Genomic DNA, 25,392 nt, shown 5'->3' on the forward strand with positions numbered 1-25,392 from the left:
TTTACAACTTTGGGATGACATTAGCAGAATATTCCTATAAAAGACTCAGTCTAATAATGCTCAAAGTGTGGCAGACCTGAGGAGTCTGGTTCACCTGCTATGCTCTGCTCTATGGGAAGGAGAGAGATAGTGTGCGTATGGAGAGTGGGAGATCTGCACGGGAGCAGTCTGGTCACTTTGGCCTTCTTTCTCAAGGGAAGAAGTGTGCTTTTGGAGTCTTAGATTTTGTGTAGGGAGTCAGGTTCTGCTGCATGGAAACCAGAGATCTGGCCCTTGGCATTGTGCTTAGAAAAGAAGTTTTGGTATTTTGGCGTTTTGGAACTATGTGTTTGGCAGGCTTCAGGGAAGCAGTGTCTGGCCGAACAGGTGCTTCTTCAAGGAGGGAGAAAATGATATGGTAATACTTGAATGCCTGAGAATGAATGCGTGTAAATGTGGTGTGAATGCTGAGGGAAAATGTAATTCCCCTTTCTCTGTTTGTTAGTCCAATGTAACTCAAGTTGTTGTACATCCAATATAGTTGCATAGAATCTGTATATCGGTATGTCCAATGTCATTCTTTGTCTAAATGTTTTTCTGTAAATTGATATACCCCCTCACACTGGAAATAAAAAGAACCTATGGTTCAAAGTTATTGAAAACTCATTCATGACAAGACTACAAGTCCTTTACACATTCTGCACATTTTATTCAAATGTACAAAGAAAAAACATGCTAGTAAAATAAGACAAAAAATTAAAACTATTGCTAATTTTTTATTTCAAACAGAAGTAACTAACACACCTTTCTCTACAACACATTTAAAAAATCCCCTACAACTCTATATGCTGCTCTTTTGTTGATTTTTTTACTTGTTTGTCTATTTAAGTATCCCTTTATTTCTACTTTTGAAAACACTCTTCTATATCAGAAAACCAATGGTTGAAGGTTGTCCCTATCTTTGCTGTAGAACAGTAATAAATGTGTCTTGGTGTTTATGAATTTAGTCAAGGATCATCAATTAACGCAGTCAATTTATCCATCTCAGCTAACTTGCGTACTCTCATCATTTCATTCTTGTGGCAGAATATCTGGTTCTTTCCATCTCTGGGTAGAGAGGATTCTCGCTGCTGTGAGCATATAGAGCAGTAATTAATTTTCTGTGTTTCTTTTCTAATTGGTCATCTACCATTCCCAACAAATACAGTCCAGGCTCCCTTATTAATTAATTAAACTTTTGCTATATTTTTTAGCATTTTGTGTATCCGAATCCAATATTTCTGGGCGTTTTGTAGTATGGATTCTCCCCACTGCACATTTTGTGATCTGGTTGACGTTTGCCCATTATCCTCACTGAAACTCCTTCCACATCCGATGCTTTAATGCAACTTCTGCCCTGTGTGGGTCCTTTGATGTAAACGGAGATGGGTGCTCGAAATGAAGCATTTCCCACAGTCTATGCACTTGTAGGGTTTCTCCTCTGTGTGGGTTCTTTGATGTATAGAGAGATGTGAAATCTGCCTGAAGCTTTTCTCACACTCTGAGCGCATATAGGGTTTCTCCCCTGTGTGGGTCTTTTGATGGAAATGGAGAGTATCGCTCGAACTGAAGAATCTCCCGCAGTCTATGCATTTGTAGGTTTTCTCCCCTGTGTGGATTCTTTGATGTTTAGAGAGATATGAAATCTACATGAAGCTTTTCCCACACTCTGGGCATGTGTCGGGTTTCTCCCCTGTGTGGATTCTTTTGTGTTGTACTAGGCATTGACTAAGGCTGGTCGTTTTGTAGTATGGTTTCTCCCTATTGTACGTTTTTGTGATCTGGCTGAATTTTGCTCATTAACCTCAACGAAACTACTTCCACATCCAATGCCTTTAATATCACTTCCCCCCCATGTGGGTCTTTTGATGAAAACGGAGGCCATTGCTCGAACCGTAGCATCTCCCGCAGTCTAAGCACTTGTAGGGTTTTTCACCTGTGTGGGTTCTTCGATGTGTAAATAGATTTGAACTTTGCATGAAGCTTTTCCCACACTCCAGGCACTTGTAGGGTTTCTCCCCAGTGTGGCTCCTTTGATGTGTAGCGAGATTTGAACTCTGCGTGAAGCCTTTCCCGCACTCTGGGCATATATAGGGTTTCTCTCCTGTGTGGAGTCTTTTATGTAGCACTAGGTAATGACTAAGGCTGAAGCTCTTTTCGCATTCTGTACATTTATAAGGTTTCTCCCCTGTGTGGATTCTCTTATGTGAACGTAGATTTCCGCTCTGAGAAAAGGTCTTCCCGCACTCCATGCATTTATAGGGCTTTTCCTCAGTGTGGGTTCTCTCATGGAGGCGCAGGTGGTATATCCGAATGAAGCTCTTTCCGCATTCCTTGCACTGGTGTGGCTTTTCCCCCGTGTGGAGCTTCTCGTGCATGCGCAGGGATGCGCTGTGCCTGAAGCACATCCCGCAGGCTGTGCATTTGTATGGTTTTGCTCCCACGTGGATTCTCTCGTGCGAGCGCAGATTGCCTCTCTGAGTGAATTTCTTTCCACATTCTGAGCACTGATATGGCTTCTCCCCTGTGTGGGTCCTCAGGTGTAAGCGGAGATTCAGGCTCTGAGAGAAGCTTTTCCCACACTCCAGGCATTTGTAGGGCTTCTCCCCGGTGTGGACCTTCTGATGAGACCGCAGGATACAGTTCAAAATGAATCTCTTCCCGCAGTCCAAGCATTCGAAGGGCTTTTCCTTTGTGTGGGTTTTTTCGTGCAAAGACAGAGATGCTCTTGTGCTGAAGCTCTTTCCACATTCCAGGCATTTGTACGGCTTCTCGTTTCTGTGGGTTTTCTGGTGCGTATCCCGGTTCCCAGCCTGGCTGAAGCTCCTTCCGCAGTCCACACATTTGTACGGTTTTTCCCCTGTGTGGGTCCTTTGGTGTATTATAAGGGCATCCTTCCGAACAAACTGCTTTCCACACTCCATGCACACAAAGGGTTTCTCCCTGTGGGTTTTCTCATGCGCATTCAGAGTTGCGCAGGACTTCAAGCTCTTTCCGCACTCCCTGCATATATACGACTCCTTTTCACGTGGGGGGGATCTCTTTCCCTTCTTTAATTGGTTTCCTCTCGTTTGATACTCCAAAGGCTCTTTCCCTGTTGGATGCTCACTCATTTTTGAGGATTTCACGGCTGCTTCCCAGTTGCCTGTTGAGAAAAGAAGAAAAGAAAAACCCTATTAAGTAATTAAATGTTACCCAGGCTGTGGCGCAGCTAGCTGATAGCCGGCTGCATTAAATCACTACATGAGTTCGAAGCCAGTCCGGGTTGGAGTGAGCTTTTGGTCACTAGTCTAGTTTTCTATCAATCTTGGCAGCTCAGAAGACAGTTGCATCTGTCAAGTAGGAAATTTAGGTACCGCTTTATGCGGGGAGGCTAATTTAACTAATTTACGACGCCATAAAATCTTCCAGCAGTGTGCAGAAGAATGAGGAAGTACTCCATTAAAGAACTCGATGTCACAAATGGACAGTGAAGCAGCAGCACCCCCTGTGGTTGGAATCAAGCATATCCTCATGAAGCCGGAAAAAGCTGGAATGTTAAATTGCCTCTGTGTCTGTCTATAGATGTTGTGTGTCTAACTGGCATTGAATGTTTGCCATGTATAAGTGCATTGTGAGTCTTCTGCAGGGTGAGAAGGGAGGAAATATGGAATTAAATAAATAACTTTAATCTTGAGTCCTTCTGGGAAGAAAGGCAGGGCAGAAATAAAAATTTAAAAAAGAAACAAAGAAGGAGAAGTAGGTTTGATGATTCACAGATAATTTCCTGCCCTCTTCTGCTGGCCTATGCCATCTTTAATAGGGACTGCATGAGGCTGAGCGAGACTGTACGTCCCTATGAAAAATGGAGGGAGCCGGCTTCTTTAGCTGCCGCATCACACTTTCGGCTCACGTTCAGCTTGTGGCCCCCTAAGACTCCCTTGGTCCCTTTGCTATGGACTCTTTTCAAGCCAAGTCTCGCCCCTCTTCTATCAGTTCATTCCAATTTTTGCTGCCTGTCTTGCATGTTTCCATGTTGATGTTCATGATATTGGGCCCACCTCTCGTCATTGGATCCTGTTCCTGTCCTTTGAGGTATTAGCTCTCCCTCCCAATTCAGTGTCTCCTGCCAAACCAATAAGCCTTTCTTTACTTTACTTTGATTAAATTTTATTTAGACAAATCAACACAAAATATATTTACAAGCAAACAAGCCGAGCAACAAAGTGAGAAATACATTTTCTAGAAGAAAAGACAACATGTGACGACTACTACATTCTATACATCAGAAAACATTAACTACGTCCTACATTATCTAATCTAAGGGCTTTACCTTCCCACCTTCTGTCTGATTATTATTATTATTAACAACATTTATATGTCGCTTTTCTCCTCCTAAGGGAACTCAAAGCAGTATCCAACATTATAAAGGCAAAACTCAATGCCGCACATACACATGAAAACTGAAAAACAATAGCAAGATAATGCCATAGAACTATAACTCAACCTAACCAAATTAAAACATAGACATAAAATAACCTTTAGACATAAAGCACAAAAATTAAACATCAATAATCCAATAACAGTTATATTAAAACCTAAAAATAAACAATTGTCTCTAAGAAGACATCTAGTATCATTCTGTTTAACTTTATCTATTGCATGTTAATGATGATATACTTTGCTATAACTTTGTTATACTTTGCCTTGGGGAGAGGAAGGTAAGAAATAATAACAACAACAACAACAATAACATAATTCCATGTTTTAGCTTGGGTTCCGTCTCTGAGGCAGTGTGTTATTATTATTATTCCAAATTTATTTCAGGATGCAGAGTATTTTCTATATTATTATTGTTATTATTATTACTATTGCTGCTGCTACTCAAAGGTTCGGAGTGTAACTAAGGCTCAGCCCCGCTCACGGGCTTATTTACTACTGGAGAAGCATGGGCAGGGGCCTCCATCAAAATGTTTCAATACTAAAGCTCTAGAATGTTCTGAATAGCCGCACATATGCAGTGAAAACCCATATGTGTGCATTTCAGACTCCACAAAGAAGTACTAGGAGTAAACAACACATGCACTATCGATATACGTAGGTAAAGGTTAAAGGTTTCCACTGACATAAAGTTTAGTCGTGCCCGACTCTGGGGGGTGGTGCTCATCTCCATTTCTAAGCCAAAGAGCCGTCGTTGAACAATGTATTAGAAGTATGGAACAAATACAGGAAAATGTTAATAACGGATGGTTCAGTAATAACCCCAATTGTAATGGAAAAGAAATTTCCTTTTTTAAAAAAAAAACGTAATGGTGAAAGGGATATTTAAAGGGAAAACACTTAGACAAAATAGGGGTTTTTTATTCGATATCAAATGTTAGATATCACAGCAGGAAAAATGGACCGAAATATTGACCGACTATATCGAATCAATACGAATTATTCAAGGAGAAATAAGGTAGCCAGAGATATCAGTGTACACTTTGAAAGACAGAGAGTCTGGGATGAGCTACTAAAAAACAACTCATGAGAACCAATATATTACAAAGGGGAAAAAGTAGTAATTTTGTAAGAATTCACTCCATCAGCAATGAATAAAAGATGAAAGAACTACTTTCTCACAGATGAAGTTAAAATAAAATTTAGATGGGAGAGGACAGAAGGAATTCTGGTGACGTTCAAGGAAAGTAAATACTGGTTAATAACAAAAAAAGGCGAGGGAAATTAATAAAGAATTCAAGAGGGATTTAGAAAAGAATCCGAGGCATGGAAAAAAGGGTAAGGAACCCAATGATAAACCAGAAACAGGGAAAGACAACTGTAATGGAAAGGATATGAAATGAAAGAGAAAAAAGACCTAGACATGACTCCCTAGATGACTAGGATGAATCCCAAGACAACGACAAGAGGAAACAGAATGAACTCAATGAAGAATCAGGCAATGAGTGTCAATATTTTCAAATAATGTAAATGGACTAAACACACCAAATAAAAGGAAAAAATATAAAATTAATTAAAGAAAATTATTATTTAATCACCTTACAAGAGATGCATATCTCACAGAAGAAGGTCTCCTGTTTGGTTCAGAAACAATTGGGCAATGAATTCTACTCCTCAGCATTACAAAAAAAAGAGGGGTAGTGATATACACAAAGGAAAAAATGGAAGCCGCATTGGCATTTAAAGATCAGGAGGGTAGGGATTGAAGCAAAAATTAATTATCAGGAAACCCTAATCTGCAACATATATGCCCCGACAGGAGCCAAATCGCAATTTATAAAACAACTAAAAAGGAAAAGTCATGAACAGAAATACAAAAGTCTGATAATTCTGGGGGATTTTAATGGGGTATTAGATTGTGATCTAGATAAGACTAAGATGTCTTTCTTCCATAAACGGATTATATGGATATGGACTCCCTTATGTACATAATGTAGGAAAAGAATAGAGGAAACAAAACGGACTGGCTACTATTGAGAAGGTACCTGAAGGAAAATAAAATATTACATGTGGACTAAATTGAGAAAAATGAAGAGGGAAGAGAAAAGAAAAGAAAAAAAGGAGAAAGACAAGAAAAAGGAAAAAAAAGAGGAAAGCTGGCATAAAAAGCCTAATTACAAGGAATAAAAACTTCAAGCTAAGATCAGAAGTCTACCAACACATTCCCACTCCCTTTAAAAAACATATTATTATATATTTGTTTTCTCTCTTTATTCTCCCCCTCCCCTCCACCCCAAAACTCCAAAACCCCTTCTTCCCCTTACTATGTACCCTATCTCATTTTAATTACCCTCCTAATGTAAAATTTTCACAATAAAGGTGATTTAAGAAATCGCTAAAAAGGTTTTTCATTACATACAAAAGTAACCAACACACCTTTCTCTACAGCATAGAACCTTTATGCATTTTCTACAGAACCCTACTAATCTATATGCCGCCCTTTTGTTGCTTTTCTTCCTTCTTGGTCCCTTTATTTCTACCTTTCTACTTTTAAGAACATTCTTCCATATCGGAAAAACAATAGTTGAAGGTTGCTGCCATCTTTGCTGTAGAATAGTGATAAATGTGTCTCGTTATTTCTTGAATTTAGTCAAAGATTTCTCCTCAATGCTGTCAATTTATTAATCTCAGCTAGTTTGTGTATTTTCATCATTTCATTCTTGCGGCAGAATATTTGGTTATTTCCATCTCTGGGCAGAGAGGATTCCTGTAAAAGGCGAATGTGTGAGTGTATGAAAAAGAGCAGAAGAAGAACAGACCTGAAGAATCCGCATGGAGTTCACGCCAAGCATGAGATGGATCGGACTTTCCAGACGAAGCAAGGAAGCAATAATGCTCAGCTGAAAAACAATGGACAATAGAAGCATACCAAGGCTAACAACAAAAGCGTGCAGGTAGTACCCCATAAATCATATGAACGGAAAGATGAATGTGAATGTTCTGAAATCACAAGAGCGGAACAACATGTTAAAGAGTAACTTCAGACTATAAACGCAGGGGACTTCCAAGACCAAGCACGCTTTCAGGAACCGCAGCAACTAAAGCGTCGTGAGTATGCTTGAGATGAATGGATGAGAGCTCTCTCTTGATGTGATTCCGATGTGATTCTAAGATGATTATAATCAATAAATGTTACATGAAAAGTATTAAAATCAAATTTGGTCTCTGAAGTGCCTCATTGATCCAATATACATCACTATTCCTTGAACACTCTGCATCAAAAGAACAGGAACCATTTGGGTTCATAACATTCTTGCCATAACATTCTCTGTTTTTCTTTTCTAATTGGTCATATAGCATCCCCAACAAATACAGTCCAGGCTTCCTTGTCAATTTAACCTTTGCAAAATCGTCCACCATCCTGTGTATCTGAGTCCAATATTTCTGAGCCTTTTGCAGTATCGCTTCTCCTCATAGTAAGTTTTTGCGATCTGGCTGAAGTTTCCCCGTTATCCTCGCTGAAGCTCCTTCGACATCCGATGCTTTAATAGGACTTCCGCCCTGTGTGGGTCCTTTGATGTGAACGGAGACGAGTGCTCGAACTGAAGCATTTCCCACAGTCTATGCACTTGTAGGGTTTCTCCCCTGTGTGGCTCCTTTGATGTGTAGAGAGATGTGAACTTTGCGTGAAGCTTTTCCCGCACTCTGGACACATATAGGGCTTCTCCCCAGTGTGGATTCTTTTGTGTAGTATTAGGCTTTGACTAAGGCTGAAGCTCTTATCGCATTCTGTACATTTATAAGGTTTCTCCCCTGTGTGGGTTCTCTTATGTGAACGTAGATTTCCACTCTGAGAAAAGCTCTTTCCGCACTCCATGCATTTATAGGGCTTCTCCCCGGTGTGGGTTCTCTCATGGACGCGCAGTTGTCCAATCAAAGTGAAGCTCTTTCCACATTCCTTGCACTGGTGTGGCTTTTCTCCCGTGTGGATCTTCTCATGCAGGCGCAGGGATGCACTGTGTCTGAAGCACATCCCGCAGGCTGTGCATTTGGATGGTTTCACTCCCGTATGGATTCTCTCATGCAGTCTCAGAGACCGTCTCCATCTGAATTCCTTTCCACATTCTGAGCACTGATATGGCTTCTCCCCTGTGTGCGTCTTCTGATGGAAATGGAGACCGTCACTCGAACTGAAGCATCTCCCACAGTCTAAGCACTTGTAGGGTTTCTCCCCTGTGTGGGTTTTTTGATGTTTAGAGAGATTTGAAATCTGTGTGAAGCTTTTCCCGCACTCCGGGCATATATAGGGTTTCTCCCCTGTGTGCATTCTTTTGTGTAGTACTAAGTAATGACTAAGGCTGAAGCTCTTATCACATTCTGTACATTTATAAGGTTTCTCCCCTGTGTGGGTTCTCTTATGTAAACGTAGATATCCGCTCTGAGCAAAGCCCTTTCCACACTCCATGCATTTATAGGGTTTTTCCCCAGTGTGGGTTTTCTCATGGCAGCGCAAGTGGTCGATCCGAATGAAGCTCTTTCCACATTCCTTGCACTGGTGTGGCTTTTCTCCCTTGTGGACCTTCTCATGCTGACGTAGGGATCCACTGTGCCTGAAGCACATCCCACAGGCCGTGCATTTGTATGGTTTTGTTCCTGTGTGGATTCTCTCATGCCTGCGCAGTTGACCTCTCTGACTGAAGACCTTTCCGCATTCTGAGCACCGATGTGGCTTCTCCCCTGTGTGGGTCCTCTGGTGCCTGCGGAAATTTCTGCTCTGAGCGAAGCTTTTCCCACACTCCAGGCATTTGTAGGGCTTCTCCGCGGTGTGGGCCTTCTCATGCGACCACAGCATAGACTTCAAAAGGAATCTCTTCCCGCAGTCCAAGCATGCATATGGCTTTTCCCTTGTGTGGGTTTTTTCGTGCAAAGACAGGTATGCTCTTGTGCCGAAGCTCTTTCCACATTCCAGGCATTTGTACGGCTTCTCACTTCTGTGGGTTTTTTCATGCTTATCTCGGTTCCCAGCCTGGGTGAAGCTCTTTCCGCAGTCTGCACATTTGAACGGTCTTTCCCCCGTGTGGGTCCTCTGGTGTATTATAAGGGCATCCTTCCGAACAAACTGCTTTTCGCAGTCCACGCAAGCAAAGCGTTTCTCCCTGTGGGTTTTCTCATGCGAATACAGAGTTGCGCAGGACTTCAAGCTCTTTCCGCACTGCCTGCATATATATGACTCCTCTTTTGCGTGGCTTCTCCAGTGGGAACGCAACTCTCTGCTCTGAGAGAAGCACTTTCTGCATTCTTTGCATTCATAAGGCTTCTCTCCTGTATGGATTCTCTGATGCGATTCCATGTTTCCCCTTAAACAGAATTGCCTTCCACATTCTGTGCACTGATGTGGCTTTTCACTTGAGGGGGATCTGTTGACTTCTTTGCTTGTGTGGCACCTGTAGTGTACCTTTAATCGCAAATATCTTTTCCCACAGACAGGACACTTACTTCTCCTTTTGCCTTTGAGAGTCTTCTGGGCAGTTGGAGGTTCCCAGGTGTCGGACTCTTGAGAAGTGAGAGGTTTCTTCTTTCCCTTCTTGACTTGGTTTCCTCTCTTTTGATTTCCCAAAGGCTCTTTCCCTGTTGAATGCTTGCTCGTTTCTGAGGATTTCAGGGCTGCTTCCCAGTCGCTCTCACTGCCTTGCCCATTACCTGTTGAGAAAAGAGGAAAAGAAAAACCCTATTAAGTAACTAATTGTTACCCAGGCCGCAGCACAGCTAGCTGATTGCCAGCTGCATTAAATCACTACTGACTGAGAGATCGTGAGTTCGAAACCATAGAATCATAGAATCAAAGAGTTGGAAGAGACCTCATCGGCCATCCAGTCCAACCCCATTCTGCCAAGAAGCAGGAATATTGCATTCAAATCACCCCTGACAAATGGCCATCCAGCCTCTGCTTAAAAGCTTCCAAAGAAGGAGCCTCCACCACACTCCGGGGCAGAGAGAACCAGTCTGGGTTGGAGTGAGCTTCTGGCCATTAGTTTAGCTTTCTATCAATCTTGGCAGCTCAGAAGAGAGATGCATCTGTCAAATAGGAAATTTAGGTACCACTTTATGCAGGGAGGCTATTTTAACTAATTTACGACGCCATAAAACCTTCCAGCAGTGTGCAGAAGAATGAGGAAGTACTCCATCAAAGGACTCAGTGTCACAAATGGACAGTGAAGCAGCAGCTCCCCCTGTGGCTGGAATCGAGCATACCCTCATGAAGCCGGAAAAAGCTGGAGTGTTAAATTGCCTCTGTGTCTGTCTATAGATGTTGTGTGTCTAATTGGCACTGAATGTTTACAATGTATATGTGCATTGTAATCCGCCCCCTTCTGCTGGCCTATGCCATCTTTACAATATGCTACTGATCATATTGTACATATGTTGTTCTGAACTAAGAAGAGTAAACTAATTGGCATTGAATCTTTGCCATGTATATGTGCATTGTGATCCGCCATGAGTCCCTGTGGGGTGAGAAGGGTGGAATATCAATAAGGTAAATAAATAAAATAACTTTAATCTTGAGTCCTTCTGGGAAGAAAGGCAGGGCAGAAATAATAAAAAAAGAAGAAACAGAAGAGGAAAAGGAGGTTTGATAATTCACAGATAATTTCCTGCACTATTCTGCTGGCCTATGCCATCTTTAATAGTGACTGAATGAGGCAGAGTGAGACTGTTTGTAAGTCCCTATGAAAAATGGAGGGAATCGGCAAAAGAGGAACCCATCCATGCCTGGCGCCTCACCTCACCTTATTACGTCCCTCGATCTCAACACTAGATTTCTATGGAAGCAGCCTAGAATCCCTTTGGCTTCTTTAGCTGCCGCATCACATCCTCGGCTTACGTTCAGCTTGGGGCCCCCTAAGACTCCCTACGTCCCTTTCCTATGAACTCTTTTCAAGCCAGGTCTCTCGCCTTGTCTATCTGTTCATTCCAATTTTTGTTGCCTGTCTTACATTTTCCACTGTTGACGTTCATTTTGTTGGGGCATTAGCTTTCCTTCCCAATTCAGTGTCATCTGCCAAACCAATGAGCCTCTTTTCTTTCCTTTGATTAATTTTTATTTAGCTTAAATCAATACAAAATATATATACAAGCAAACAAGCTGAACAACAAAGTGAGAAATACATTTTCTAGAAGAAAAGGCAACATTGTGAGGACTGCTACATTCTATACATAAGAAAGCATTAACTACGTCCTACATTATCTAATCTAAGGGCTTTACCTTCCCACCTTCTGTCTGATTATTACTATTATTATTATTATTATTAACTACATTTATATATTGCTTTTCTCATCCTAAAGGAACTCAAAGCATTCTCCAACATTATAAAGGAAAAACTCAATGCCGTACATACATATGAAAATTGAAAAATAATAGCAAGACAGTGACATAGAACTATAAATCAACCTAACCAAATTAAAACATAAACATAAAATAACATTTAGACATAAAGCATAAAAATTAAACATCGATAATCCAATAACAGTTATATTAAAACCTAAAAATAAACAATTATTTCTAAGAAGACATCTAGTATCATTCTGTTTAGCTTTATCTATTGCATGTTAATGATGATATACTTTGCTATAACTTTGTTATACTTTGCCTTGGGGAGAAGAAGGTAAGAAATAATAATAATAATAATAACAACATAATTCCATGTTTTACCTTGGGTTCCATCTCTGAGGCAGTACGTTGTTATTATTATTCCAAAATTATTTCAGGATTCAGAGTATTTTCTATATTATTATTGTTATTATTATTACTGCTGCTGCTGCTACTCAAAGGTTCGGAGTGTAACTAAGACTCAGCCTCGCTCAGTGGCTTATTTACTACTGGAGGAGCGTGGATGGGGCCCCTGTCAAAATGTTTCAATGCTAAAGCTCTAGAATGTTCTGAATAGCTGCATATACGCAGTGAAAACCCATATGTGTGCATTTAAGACTCCACAAAGAAGTACTAGGAGTAAACAACACATGCACTATATGATATACATAGGTATAGTTAAAGATTTCCCCTGACATTAAGTCTAGTCGTGTCTAACTCTGGTTGGTGCTCATCTCCATTTCTAAGCCAAAGAGCTGGCGTTGAGCAATATATTAGAAGCATGGAACAAATACAGGAGAATGTTAATAACGGATGGTTCAGTAATAAACCCAATTGTAATGGAAAAGAAATTTCCATTTTTTTAAAAAAAAGTAATGGATAAAACGTTAAAGGGAAAAAGACAAAATAGGGGATTTTATTAGATATCAAATGTTAGATATCACAGCAGGAAAAATGGACCGAAATATTGACCAAATATATCGAATCAATACGAATTATGCAAGGAGAAATAAGGTAGCTGGAGACATTAGTGTACACTATGAAAGAAAAAGAGCTACTCTGAAACAACTCATGAGAACCAACATATTACAAAGGGGAAAAAATAGTACTCTTGTAAGAATTCACTCCATCAGCAATGAATAAAAGACGAAAGTACTACTTTCTCACAGATGAAGTTAAAAAGCACCAAATAAAATTTAGATGGGAGAGGACAGATGGAATTCTGGTGATGTTCAAAGAAAGCACTGATTAATAACACGGAAAAGCGAAGGAATTTTATAAAGAATTCAAGAGGGATTTGGAAAAGAATCCGAGGTATGGAAAAAAGGATAAGGAACCCAACAATAAACCAGAAACAGGGAAACTGTAATGGAAAGGAGATGAAATGAAAGAGAAAAAAAGACCTAGACATGACTCCCCGGATATACGAAGAATCCCAAGGCAAGGACGAGGAGAAACAGAATGAACTCAACAAAGAATCAGACAATGTGTGTCAATATTTTTGAATAATGTAAATGGACTAAACACACCAAATAAAAGGAAAATAATATATAATCAATTAAAAAAACTATTATTTAATCACCTTACAAGAGATGCATATCTCACAGAAGAAGGTCTCCTATTTGTTTCAGAAACAATTGGGGAATTAATTCTACTCCTCAGCATTACAAAAAAAGAGGGGTAGTGATATACACAAAGGAAAAAATGGAGGCCACATTGGAATTTAAAGATCAGGAGGGTAGGATGGTAGGGATTAAAGCAAAAATGAATTATCAGAAAACCCTAATCTGCAACATATATGCCCCGACAGGAGCCAAATCGCAATTTATAAAACAACTAAAGAGGAATAGTCAAGAACGGAAATACAAAAGTCTGATAATTCTAGGGGATTTTAATGGGGTACTAGATTGTGACCTAGGTAAGACTAAGATGTCTTTGCATTGACGAAAAAGATGCATTGACGAAAAACAACAGGAAAGGTGAATGTGAGTGTTCTGAAATCACAAGAGCAGAACAACATGTTAAAGAGTAACTGCAGACTATAAATGCAGGGGACTTCCAAGACCAAGCACACTTTCAGGAACCACAGCAACTAAAGCGCCCAACCCTCTCGGAGAAAGCTGATCATCTTCCACAGTCTGTTCTCCAAACTTCACCAGAATGTTGAGTTGGCCATGGGGGCTCTCTGTGCCAAGTTTGGTCTTTATTGGTATTTGGATGAGTGTCGCTGTGGTTTCAGGAAGTGAGTGAAGGTACTGCAAGTCCCATCATACACTGTTCGTCCTCCTCCAAACAGCACCAGGATGTAGTGGCTCACGGGGACTCTGTGTGTCAAGTTTGGTCTTGATCGGTCATTGGATGAGGGTGGCAACAGTCTTGGGAAGTGAGTGGAGGTACTTGAAGTCCTATCATCCATAGTCTGTTCTCCTCAAAAGTGCACCAGGATGTAGAGTGGGTCATGGGGGCTCTGTGTGCCAAGTTTGATCTTGATCAGTCATTGGTGAAGGTCTCAGTGGTTTCAGGAAGTGAGTTAAGTTACTGCAAGTCCCATCATCCATCTCCAAATTCCAGGATGTGGAGTAGGTCATGCGGGCTCACTGTGTGCCCGGAGAGGCTTCTCTTGATGTGATTCTGTGTGTGAGTATGCTTTGAGATGAATGGATGAGAGCTCTCTCTTGATGTGATTCTGATGTGATTCTAAGGTGGTTATACTTCATAAATGTTACATGAAAAGTATTAAAACCAATTTTGGTCTCTGAAGTGCCTCATTGATCCAATATACATCACTATTCCTTGAACACTCTGCGTCAAAAGAACAGGAACCATTTGGGTTCATAACATTCTTGCCACTGTGGTTATATAGAGCAGTAATTAATTCTCTGTGTTCTTTTCTAATTTGTCATCTAGCATCCCCAACAAATACAGTCCAGGCTTCCTCGTCAATGTAACCTTTGCAAAATCTTTCAGCACCCTGTGTATCTGAGTCCAATATTTCTGGGCCTGTTGTAGTATCACTTCTCATTGTACATGATCTGGCTGAAGTTTGCCCATTATCCTCGTTGAAATTCCTTCCACATCCGATGCTTTAACACGACTTCCGCCTTGTGTGAGTCCTTTGATGTAAACGGAGTTGGTTGCTTGAATTGAAGCATTTCCCGCAGTCTATGCACTTGTAGGGTTTCTCCCCTGTGTGGGTTCTTTGATGTTTAGAGAGATGTGAACTCTGCGTGAAGCTTTTCCCGCACTCTGGGCACATGTAGGGTTTCTCCCCAGTGTGTATTCTTTTGTGTAGTACTAGGTAATGTCTAAGGCTGAAGCTCTTTTTGCATTCTGTACATTTATAAGGTTTCTCCCCTGTGTGGGTTCTCTTATGTAAACATAGATATCCACTATGAGAAAAGCTATTTCCACACTCCGTGCATTTATAGGGCTTCTCCCCAGTGTGGGTTCTCTCATGGAGGCGCAGTTGGCCGATCAAGGTGAAACTCTTTCCACATTCCTTGCACTGGTGTGGTTTTTCTCCTGTGTGGAGCTTCTCATGCTTGCGTAGGGATGCACTGTGTCTGAAGCACATCCCGCAGGCAGTGCATTTGTATGGTTTTGCTCCTGTGTGGATTCTCTCATGAAAGCTCAGAGACCTTTTCCATCTGAATTCCTTTCCGCATTCTGAGCACTGATATGGCTTCCCCCCTATGTGGGTCCTTTGATGTAAACGGAGACCATCGCTCAAACTGAAGCATTTCCCGCAGTCTAGGCACTTGTAGGGTTTCTCCCCTGTGTGGGTTCTTTGATGTTTACAGAGATTTGAATTCTGCGTGAAGCTTTTCCCACAGTCCAGGCACATATAGGGTTTCTCCCCTGTGTGGATTCTTTTGTGTAGTACTAGGGATTGAACAGAGCTGAAGCTCTTTCCACACTCTGTACATTTATGAGGTTTCTCTCCTGTGTGGATTCTTTTATGTAAATGCAGATTTCCGCTCTGAGAAAAGGTCTTTCCACACTCCATGCATTTATAGGGCTTCTCCCCAGTGTGGGTTCTCTCATGGAGGCGCAAGTGGTCCTTCCGAATGAAGCTCTTTCCACATTCCTTGCACTGGTGTGGCTTTTCTCCCATGTGGACCTTCTCATGCATGTGCAGGGACGCACTGTGTCTGAAGCACATCCCGCAGGCCGTGCATTTGTATGGTTTTGCTCCCGTGTGGATTCTCTCATGAAATCTCAGAGACCTTTTCCATCTGAATTCCTTCCCGCATTCAGAGCACTGATGTGGCTTTTCCCCTGTGTGGGTCCTCTGGTGCCCGCGAAGATGTGTGCTCTGAGCAAAGCTTTTCCCACACTCCAGGCATTTGTAAGGTTTCTGCCCAGTGTGGACCTTCTCATGTGACTGCAGCATACTCTTCAAAAGGAATCTCTTCCCACATTCCAGGCATTTATACGGCTTCTCACTTCTGTGGATTTTCTGATGCATATCCCGATTCCCAGCCTGAGAGAAGCTCTTTCCGCAGTCCGCACATTTGTACGGTTTCTCCCCTGTGTGGGTCCTCTGGTGTATTATGAGGGCAGTCTTCCAAACAAAGTGCTTTCCGCACTCCACGCACGCAAAGGGTTTCTCCCTGTGGGTTTTCTCATGCGAATACAGGCTTGCGTAGGATTTCAAGCTCTTTCCGCACTCCCTGCATATATACGAGTCCTTTTCTGTGTGGCTTCTCCAATGGGAACGCAACTCTCTGCTCTGAGAGAAGCACTTTCCGCATTTCTTGCATTCATAGGGCTTCTCCTCTGTGTGGATCCTCTGATGAGATTCCAGGTTTCCCCTTAAACGGAATTTCCTTCCGCATTCTGTGCACTGATGTGGCTTTTTACTTGAGGAGACTCTGTTGAGTTCTTCGCTTGTGTGGCACCTGTAGTGTACCTTTAATTGCAAATATCTTTTCCCACAGACAGGACACTTACTTCTCCTTTTGCCTTTGAGAGTCTTCTGGGCAGCCGGAGGTTCCCAGGTGTCGGACTCTTGAGAAGGGAGAGGTTTCCTCTTTCCCTTCTTGACTTGGTTTCCTCTCTTTTGATACCCTGAAGGCTCTTTCCCTGTTGGATGCTCACTCATTTTTGAGGATTTCAGGGCTGCTTCCCAGTCACTCTCACTGCCTTGCCCGTTACCTGTTGAAAAAAAGAGGAAAATAACAATAACAACAATAATGATAACACGCCCTGGCAGAATCTGTAAAGGAAAGCCAAGAACCTGCTTTAATTGAAATCAACAATCAGAAACTTCTCAAAGTACAGGAGACAAAGAACCAGTACATAAACTGCACTCCAAACTAGATCTGACAGCTGGCTCAACAAAACATTGCATGGGCAGTTCCTTGACAAAATTGAAGGAAAAGTTGACAAGGAGAAGACCTGGTGATGGTTCATGAATGGAACCCTGAAGAAGGCGACAGAAGAAGGCCTGATTCTTGCAGTCCAGGAGCAAGCCATCAGAACAAAGGCCATTAAGGCCAAGATTGAAAAATCAGCGGATGACCCAAAATGCAGACTGTGCAAGGAAGCTGATGAAACCATGGACCATATTCTCAGCAGTTGCAAGAAAATCACACAGACGGACTACAAACAGAGGCACAACTCTTTGGCCCAGATGATTCACTGGAACTTATGTCACAAGTACCATCTGCCAGCAGGAAAGAATTGGTGGGATCATAAACCCCGCAAAGGTCGTGGAAAATGAACATGCAAAACTACTGTGGGACTTTCAAATCGAGACTGACCAAGTTTTGGAACACAACACGCCAGACATCACGATTGTGGAAAAGAAAAAAGTCTGGATTATTGATGTCGCCATACCGGGTGACAGTTGCATTGATGAAAAACAATAGGAAAAACCCAACCGTTATCAAGACCTCAAAATCGAACTGCAAAGGCTCTGATGGCATCAACAGTCCAGGTGGTCCCAGTGGTCATGGGCACATTGGGTGCCGTTCCAAAAGGTCTCAGCCAGAATTTGGAAACCATAAACATTGACATAATCACAATCTGTCAACTGCCAAAGGCCACCTGACTTGGATCTGTGCGCATCATTCGAAAATACATCACACAGTCCTAGACGCTTGGGAAGTGTTCGACTTGTGATTTTGTGATACGAAATCCAGCATAGAAATCTCGTTTGCTGTGACATACTGTGTTTTTGTGTGTAATAATAATAATGACGACGACGATGATGATGTGTGTTTTATGCTTGGGTTCCATCTCCAAGACAGTACAGTATTATTATTCCCAAATTATTTCAGGATGCAGAGTGTATTTTCTATATTTACTACTACCACTACTACTACTACTACAGCTACTATTACCTCTGCCCAGGGGTGCGGAGTGTATTTTCTAGATAATTATTATTTCAAAAAATCCCTCATCGTGGAAGAATCAGCATCTGTGGCACTCCAGCCATAGATGACATTATGCACATCCTATTCTATTGTTGCTTATAAACCAAGGTGAGATCTTAATATTTGCAACCACTTCTGGTTAGAGCAACCAACTGGGATCCAAATGCCAAACTGTACTTATTATTTTTCTGGGGAAATTTCCCAGAAGACATCACAGCCATATTTCACTATTGTCTCGCCACCAGCTACTTCCAGTGGGACAATGAATTCTATGAACTGAAAAATAGCATAGCCATGGGGAGCCCTCTCAGCCCTGTTACAGCAAATCTTTACATGGAACCCTTTGAGAAACAAGCCCTGGAAACGGAACCATAAAAACCCACTATATGGTTCAGATATGTGGATGACACCTTCACTATTTGAAGCCACTGAGAAGATGAACAGAACAAGTTTCTGGACCACATCAACAGCATCCAACCAAACATGCAATTTACCATGGAAAATGAAGGAAAACTACAGCTTCTAGATGGCCTAGGTCCCTTCCACACAGCCATAGAACCCAGAATATCAAGGCAGAAAATCCCACAGTATCTGCTTTGAACCGAGTCCACACGGCCATATATTCCAGTTCAAAGCAGATAATGTGGGATTTCATTCAGCTGTGTGGAAGGGGCCTTGGTCATAGAATCCTAGAGTTGGAAGAGACGTCATGGGCCATCCAGTCCAACCCCATTCTGCCAAGAAACAGGAATACTGAATTCAAAGCACCCCTGACAGACGGCCATCCAGCCTCTATTTAAAAGTTTCCAAAGAAGGAGCCTCCATCACACTCCGAGGCAGAGAGTTCCACTGCTGAACGGCTCTCACAGTCAGGAAGTTCTTCCTAATGTTCAGGTGAAATCTCCTTTCCTGTAGTTTGAAGCCATTCCTCCATGTCCTAGTCTCCAGGGAAGCAGTAAACGTGTCTCCTCCCTATGACTTCCTCTCACATATTTATACATGGCTATCATGCCTCCTCTCAGCCTTCTCTTCTTCAGGCTAAACATGCTCAGCTCCTTAAGCCGCTCCTCATAGGGCTTGTTCTCCAGACCCTTGATGATTTTAGTTGCCCTCCTCTGGACACATTCCAGCTTGTCAATATCTCCCTTCAATTGTGGTGCCCAGAATTGGACACAGTATTTCAGTTGTGGTATAACCTTAGCAGAATAGAGCATGGGGAGCATGACTTCCCTAGATGTAGACACTATGCTCCTATTGATGCAGGCCAAAATCCCATTGGCTTTTTTCCCACCGCATCACATTGTTGTCTACAAAGACCCTAAGATCTTTTCATCCGCAAACCCAACCAACAATTGGGCCACATAGTCTACAGAAAACTGACACACACTGATAGATATCTACATAAAAACTCCACCCATCACCCAGGTCAAAAAAGAAGCACAACCAAAACCCTGGTAGGAGGTGCAAACAGGATCTGAGAACGCCACCTCCTCCAAGGGGAAGTGCACCACCTAAACTGGGCTCTACAGGCCAACAGGTATGTATTCCATGACAGACATCAAAAGAGTTGTAAAACCAAGTACAAGCCACGAGAGTCAAGACAAAGATCCAACTAGAGGAAAAGTGTTCTTACCAGACATCAAGGGAACCACTGAGCGCAGAGGGAAGCTGATGAGGAAACACAACACACAAACTATCTCCAGACCCACCAAGAAAATCCAACTAAAGCTCCGTTCAGCAAAGGACAAGAGGGATCCTCTCACCTCTGCAGGAGTCTATTGCATGCCGTTCAGCTGTGGACAAGTCTCCACAGGGACCACCAAATACAGCATTATTCACCCACGAGTCCAAAAACACGAAAAGCACTGCAGACTAACATAATCAGGCGAGTCAGCCATAGCAGAGCACTTTATGAACCAACCTGGACACATAATGTTATCTGAGGACACAGAAATGCTAGACCAGGGGTCCTTAAAGTTTTTAAACAGAGGGCCAGGTCACAATCCCTCAAACTGTTGGAATTGGATCAAACTTGGCACACAGAGCCCCCATGACCAGCAAAAAATACTTTGGGGGAAATTCACCTTGATTTGGAGGAGTTATAGTTCACCTACATCCAGAGAGCACTGTGAACCCAACACCAATGGATCTGGTATACATACCTGGTATGATGACATTTGATCACTGGAGGGGTTTGGGGGAAATTGACCTTCCTTTCTGGGAGTTGTAGTTCCCCCACAACCACAGAAACTGTGACCACCGATGATAGACCTGGACCAAACTTGGCACACAGAAGCTCCATGACTAACTCAACCTACTGGAGGAGTTTGAGGGGACTGACTCACCAAAGTGGGAGTTGTAGTTTACTCTACTGACAGAACGCACACTGAACCCCATATATGATACAGCTAGAGGAAACGTAACAAACTTCTAAGTATTGATTGGAGTTTCTCAGGGTTAACCTGGCTTGATGGGAGTTGTAGTTCACCCACAATCTTAAGCAAAATTGACTTTTTCAAATAACCCAGGCAACGCTGGACACCCAAGCTAGTAATAACAATAATAATGTAATTCTATCTTCTCTGGTTCCCTAGTGAGCAAAAGTAATGTACTTCTATTTTCTATGATGCCCTAGCTAATAAATAATATATAATAATAATGTAATTTTATCTTCTATGATTCCCTAACTAATAACAATAATAATGTAATTCTATCTTCACTGATTCTCTAGTGAGAAAAGTAATGTAATTCTATTTTCTATGATGCCCTAGCTAATAAATATTATATAATAATGATATTACAATAATGTAATTCTACCTTCTATGATTCCCTAGCTAATAACAATAACAATAATAATAATGTAATTCTATCTTCTGATTCCCTAGTGAGCAAAAGTAATGTAATTCTATTTTCAATGATTCTGTAGCTAATAAATAATAATATATAATATAATAATAATGTTATTATATCTTCTATGATTCCCTAACTAATAATAAAAATAAAAATAATAATGAAATTCTATCCTCGGATTCCCTAGTGAGCAAAAGGAATGTAATTCTATTTTCAATGATGCCCTAGCTAATAAATAATATAATATTAATATAATTCAATCTTCTTTGGTTCCTTAGTAAGCAAAAGGAATGAAATTCTATTTTCTATGATGCCCTAGCTAATAAATAATATATAATATAATAATAATAATGTAATTCTGTCTTCTATGATTCTCTAACTAATAACAATAATGTAATTCTATCTTCTCTGATTTCCTAGTGAGCAAAAGTAATGTAATTCTATTTTCTATTATGCCCTAGCTAATATATAATAATATATAATATAATAATAATGTAATTCTATCTTCTATGATTCCCTAACTAATAACAATAACAATAATAATGTAATTCTATCTTCTGATTCCCTAGTGAGCAAAAATAATGTAATTCTGTTTTCTATTATTCCCTAGCTTATAAATAAATAAAGTAATTCTATCTTGTTATTCCCCAGCTAATAATAATAATAATAATAATAATAATAATAATAACAATAATGTAATGCTACTTTCTATGATTCCCCAGCTTCTTATTATTACTATTATTATTATTATGTAATTCTATTTTCTATGATTCCCTAGCTAATAATAATAATAATAATAATGTAATGCTACTTTCTATGATTCCCCAGCTTATTATTATTATTATTATTACTATTACTATTATTATGTAATTCTATTTTCTATCATTCCCTAGCTAATAATAATAATGTAATTCTATTTTCTATCATTCCCTAGCTAATAACAATAAAAATATAATAATAATAACTAATTCTAACTACTATGATTCCTTAGCTAATCATAATAAATATAATAATATAAATGTAATTCTATCTTATATGATTCCTTAGCTAATAATAATAATGATATATAATAATGATGTAATTCTGTCTTCTATGATTCCCTAGCTAATAATAATAATAATAATGTAATTCTATTTTGTATGATTTGTAAAGAATGAATGTCTGTATGCATGTAGAAGAGCAGAAGAAGCAGAAGAACAACATGGAGTCCCCGCAAAGCATTATGTGGGACGGCCTTGGCAGCTGAAGCGAGGATGCAGCAAGGCATAACTGGATGACAATGGACAATAAGATGTGCGACCGAGCATGTAAGGAGTGCACGATGCATACAGGAGGTACCCCATAAATCATGAGGCCTGGAGTCTGAATGTCCCGAACTTTGGAGAGAACAAAGATTTGGGAGGACTTGAAAGAGAACGGGACAACTTGACTGTTGAGATTTTGGCCTATAAATGTAGGGGGCCCCTGACAATCTGCACGTCTCCTGATCCGCGGCACCGGGAGCGTCCATCCCTCTTCGGAAAGACTGATCACCTTCGCCGGAAGAGGCCCGTGTGTGCGTGAGTATGAATGAGTGTGTGCGTGCAAGAGAGCTCTCCTTGATGTGATTCTATGATAATTGTATTTCAATAAATGTTACATGAATAGTGGCAAAACCAAATTTGGTCTCCAAAGTGTCTCATTGATCTGAGCTACCTTACCATTCCTTATACACTCTGCACAAAAGAACAGGAACCTCTTTGGGTTCATAACAGATTCCCCAGCTAATAATAATAATGTAATGCTACTTTCTATGATTCTCCAGCTAATTATTATTATTATTATTATTATTATTATTATTATTATTATGTAATTCTCTTTTCTATGACTCCCTAGTTAATAATATATAATAATGATGCAATTCTATCTTCTATGATTCCCTACCTAATAATAATAATAATGTAATTCTATTTTCTATGATTCCCTAGCTAATAATAATAATAATAATAATAATGCAATTCCTATTTTCTATGATTCCCTAGCTAATAATAATAATAATATATAATATAATAATAATGATGATGATGTAATTCTATCTTCTATGATTCCCTAGCTAATAATAATAATAATAATAATAATAATAATGTAATTCTATTTTCTATGATTCCCTAGCTAATAATAATAATAATAATAATGCAATTCCTATTTTCTATGATTCCCTAGCTAATAATAATAATAATATATAATATAATAATAATGATGATGATGTAATTCTATCTTCTATGATTCCCTAGCTAATAATAATAATAATAATAATAATAATGTAATTCTATTTTCTATGATTCCCTAGCTAATAATAATAATAATATAATTCTATTTTCTATTATTCCCTACCTAATAATGATAATAATAATAATAATAATAATGTAATTCTATCTTCTATGATTCCCTACCTAATAATATATTATACTAATAATATAATTCTATTTTCTATGATTCCCTACCTAATAATAATAATAATAATAATATAATTCTATCTTCTATGATTCCCTACCTAATAATAATAATAATATAATTCTATTTTCTATGATTCCCTAGCTAATAATAATATAATAATAATAATAATAATATAATTCTATTTTCTATGATTCCCTAGCTAATAATAATAATAATATAATAATAATAATATAATTCTACTTTCTATGATTCCCTAGCTAATAATAATAATATAATAATAATAATGTAATTCTACTTTCTATGATTCCCTAGCTAATAATAATAATATAATAATAATAATAATAATATAATTCTACTTTCTATGATTCCCTACCTAATAATGATAATAATAATAATAATGTAATTCTATCTTCTATGATTCCCTACCTAATAATATATTATACTAATAATATAATTCTATTTTCTATGATTCCCTAGCTAATAATAATAATAATAATAATAATAATATAATTCTATCTTCTATGATTCCCTACCTAATAATAATAATAATATAATTCTATTTTCTATGATTCCCTACCTAATAATAATAATAATATAATAATAATAATAATATAATTCTATTTTCTATGATTCCCTAGCTAATAATAATAATATAATAATAATAATATAATTCTACTTTCTATGATTCCCTAGCTAATAATAATAATATAATAATAATAATAATAATGTAATTCTACTTTCTATGATTCCCTAGCTAATAATAATAATATAATAATAATAATATAATTCTACTTTCTATGATTCCCTACCTAATAATGATAATAATAATAATAATAATAATAATGTAATTCTATCTTCTATGATTCCCTACCTAATAATATATTATACTAATAATATAATTCTATTTTCTATGATTCCCTAGCTAATAATAATAATAATATAATTCTATCTTGATTCCCTACCTAATAATAATAATAATAATAATAATATAATTCTATCTTCTATGATTCCCTACCTAATAATAATAATAATATAATTCTATTTTCTATGATTCCCTACCTAATAATAATAATATAATAATAATAATAATATAATTCTATTTTCTATGATTCCCTACCTAATAATAATAATATAATAATAATAATAATATAATTCTATTTTCTATGATTCCCTAGCTAATAATAATAATAATATAATAATAATAATATAATTCTACTTTCTATGATTCCCTAGCTAATAATAATAATATAATAATAATAATGTAATTCTACTTTCTATGATTCCCTAGCTAATAATAATAATAATATAATAATAATAATAATAATATAATTCTACTTTCTATGATTCCCTAGCTAATAATAATAATAATGTATTCCCTAGCTAATAAATAATAATAATGCAATTATCTTTTCTATTATTCCCTACCTAATAATAATAATAAAAATTTCTATGATTCCCTAGCTAATAATAATAATAATATATAATAATAATAATGTAATTCTATCCTGTATTATTCCTTACCTAATAATAATAATAATAATAATAATGTAATTCTATTTTCTATGATTCCCTAGCTAATAATAATAATAATTTCTATGATTCCCTAGCTAATAATAATAATAATATAATAATAACGTAATTCTATCCTCTATTATTCCCTAGCTAATAATAATAATATATTATACTAATAATATAATTCTATTTTCTATTATTCCTTAGCAAATAATAATAATATTAATAGTGGAATGCTCCTCTCCTCTCACCTTCCTTCCATCCCGCCTGGTCGCCTTTGCAAGGATGGATCCCCAAGCTCCTTTTAAGCCCGCCAGGAGGTTTTGGGACTCCAACTCCCAGAAGCCTCCGCTGCTTCGGCCAATGAGCGAGCCTTCTGGGTAATGGAGTCCTCCAAAAGCCCTTTGG

General features: G+C 38.8%; 1 protein-coding gene across 2 annotated transcripts; it reads right to left on the reverse strand.

Annotated features, from left to right (window-relative positions):
• Positions 1–776: 776 nt before the first annotated feature.
• LOC132766249 (zinc finger protein ZFP2-like) lies at positions 777–25,295 on the reverse strand. Of its 2 annotated transcripts, XM_067465026.1 has the most exons (4): positions 25,236–25,295; positions 16,760–16,963; positions 9,934–10,137; positions 777–3,163 (listed from the first exon to the last, which is right to left on the reverse strand). In XM_067465026.1, the coding sequence occupies exons 2-4, from the start codon at positions 16,908–16,910 to the stop codon at positions 1,860–1,862; spliced, it is 1,659 nt and encodes a 552-aa protein (XP_067321127.1). In that variant the 5' UTR covers positions 16,911–16,963; positions 25,236–25,295; the 3' UTR covers positions 777–1,859. The 2 variants fall into 2 exon arrangements, with proteins under 2 accessions (XP_067321127.1, XP_067321126.1); XM_067465025.1 differs by lacking the exon at positions 777–3,163 and having other exon boundaries at positions 5,525–10,137.
• Positions 25,296–25,392: the final 97 nt, after the last annotated feature.

This window comes from Anolis sagrei, chromosome 2 (genome assembly GCF_037176765.1).
Source record: "Anolis sagrei isolate rAnoSag1 chromosome 2, rAnoSag1.mat, whole genome shotgun sequence".
NCBI lineage: Eukaryota > Metazoa > Chordata > Lepidosauria > Squamata > Dactyloidae > Anolis > Anolis sagrei.

What these genes read in the sequence shown, in the direction of transcription:
- LOC132766249 (XM_067465025.1), bottom strand. Translation starts at nt 16,910, where the DNA reads ATGAGTGAGCATCCAACAGGGAAAGAGCCTTCAGGGTATCAAAAGAGA. An exon ending in TCTCAAAGGCAAAAGGAGAA is followed by an intron (nt 10,138 to 16,759) that starts GTAAGTGTCCTG and finishes TTTTCTCAACAG; the next exon opens with GTAATGGGCAAGGCAGTGAG.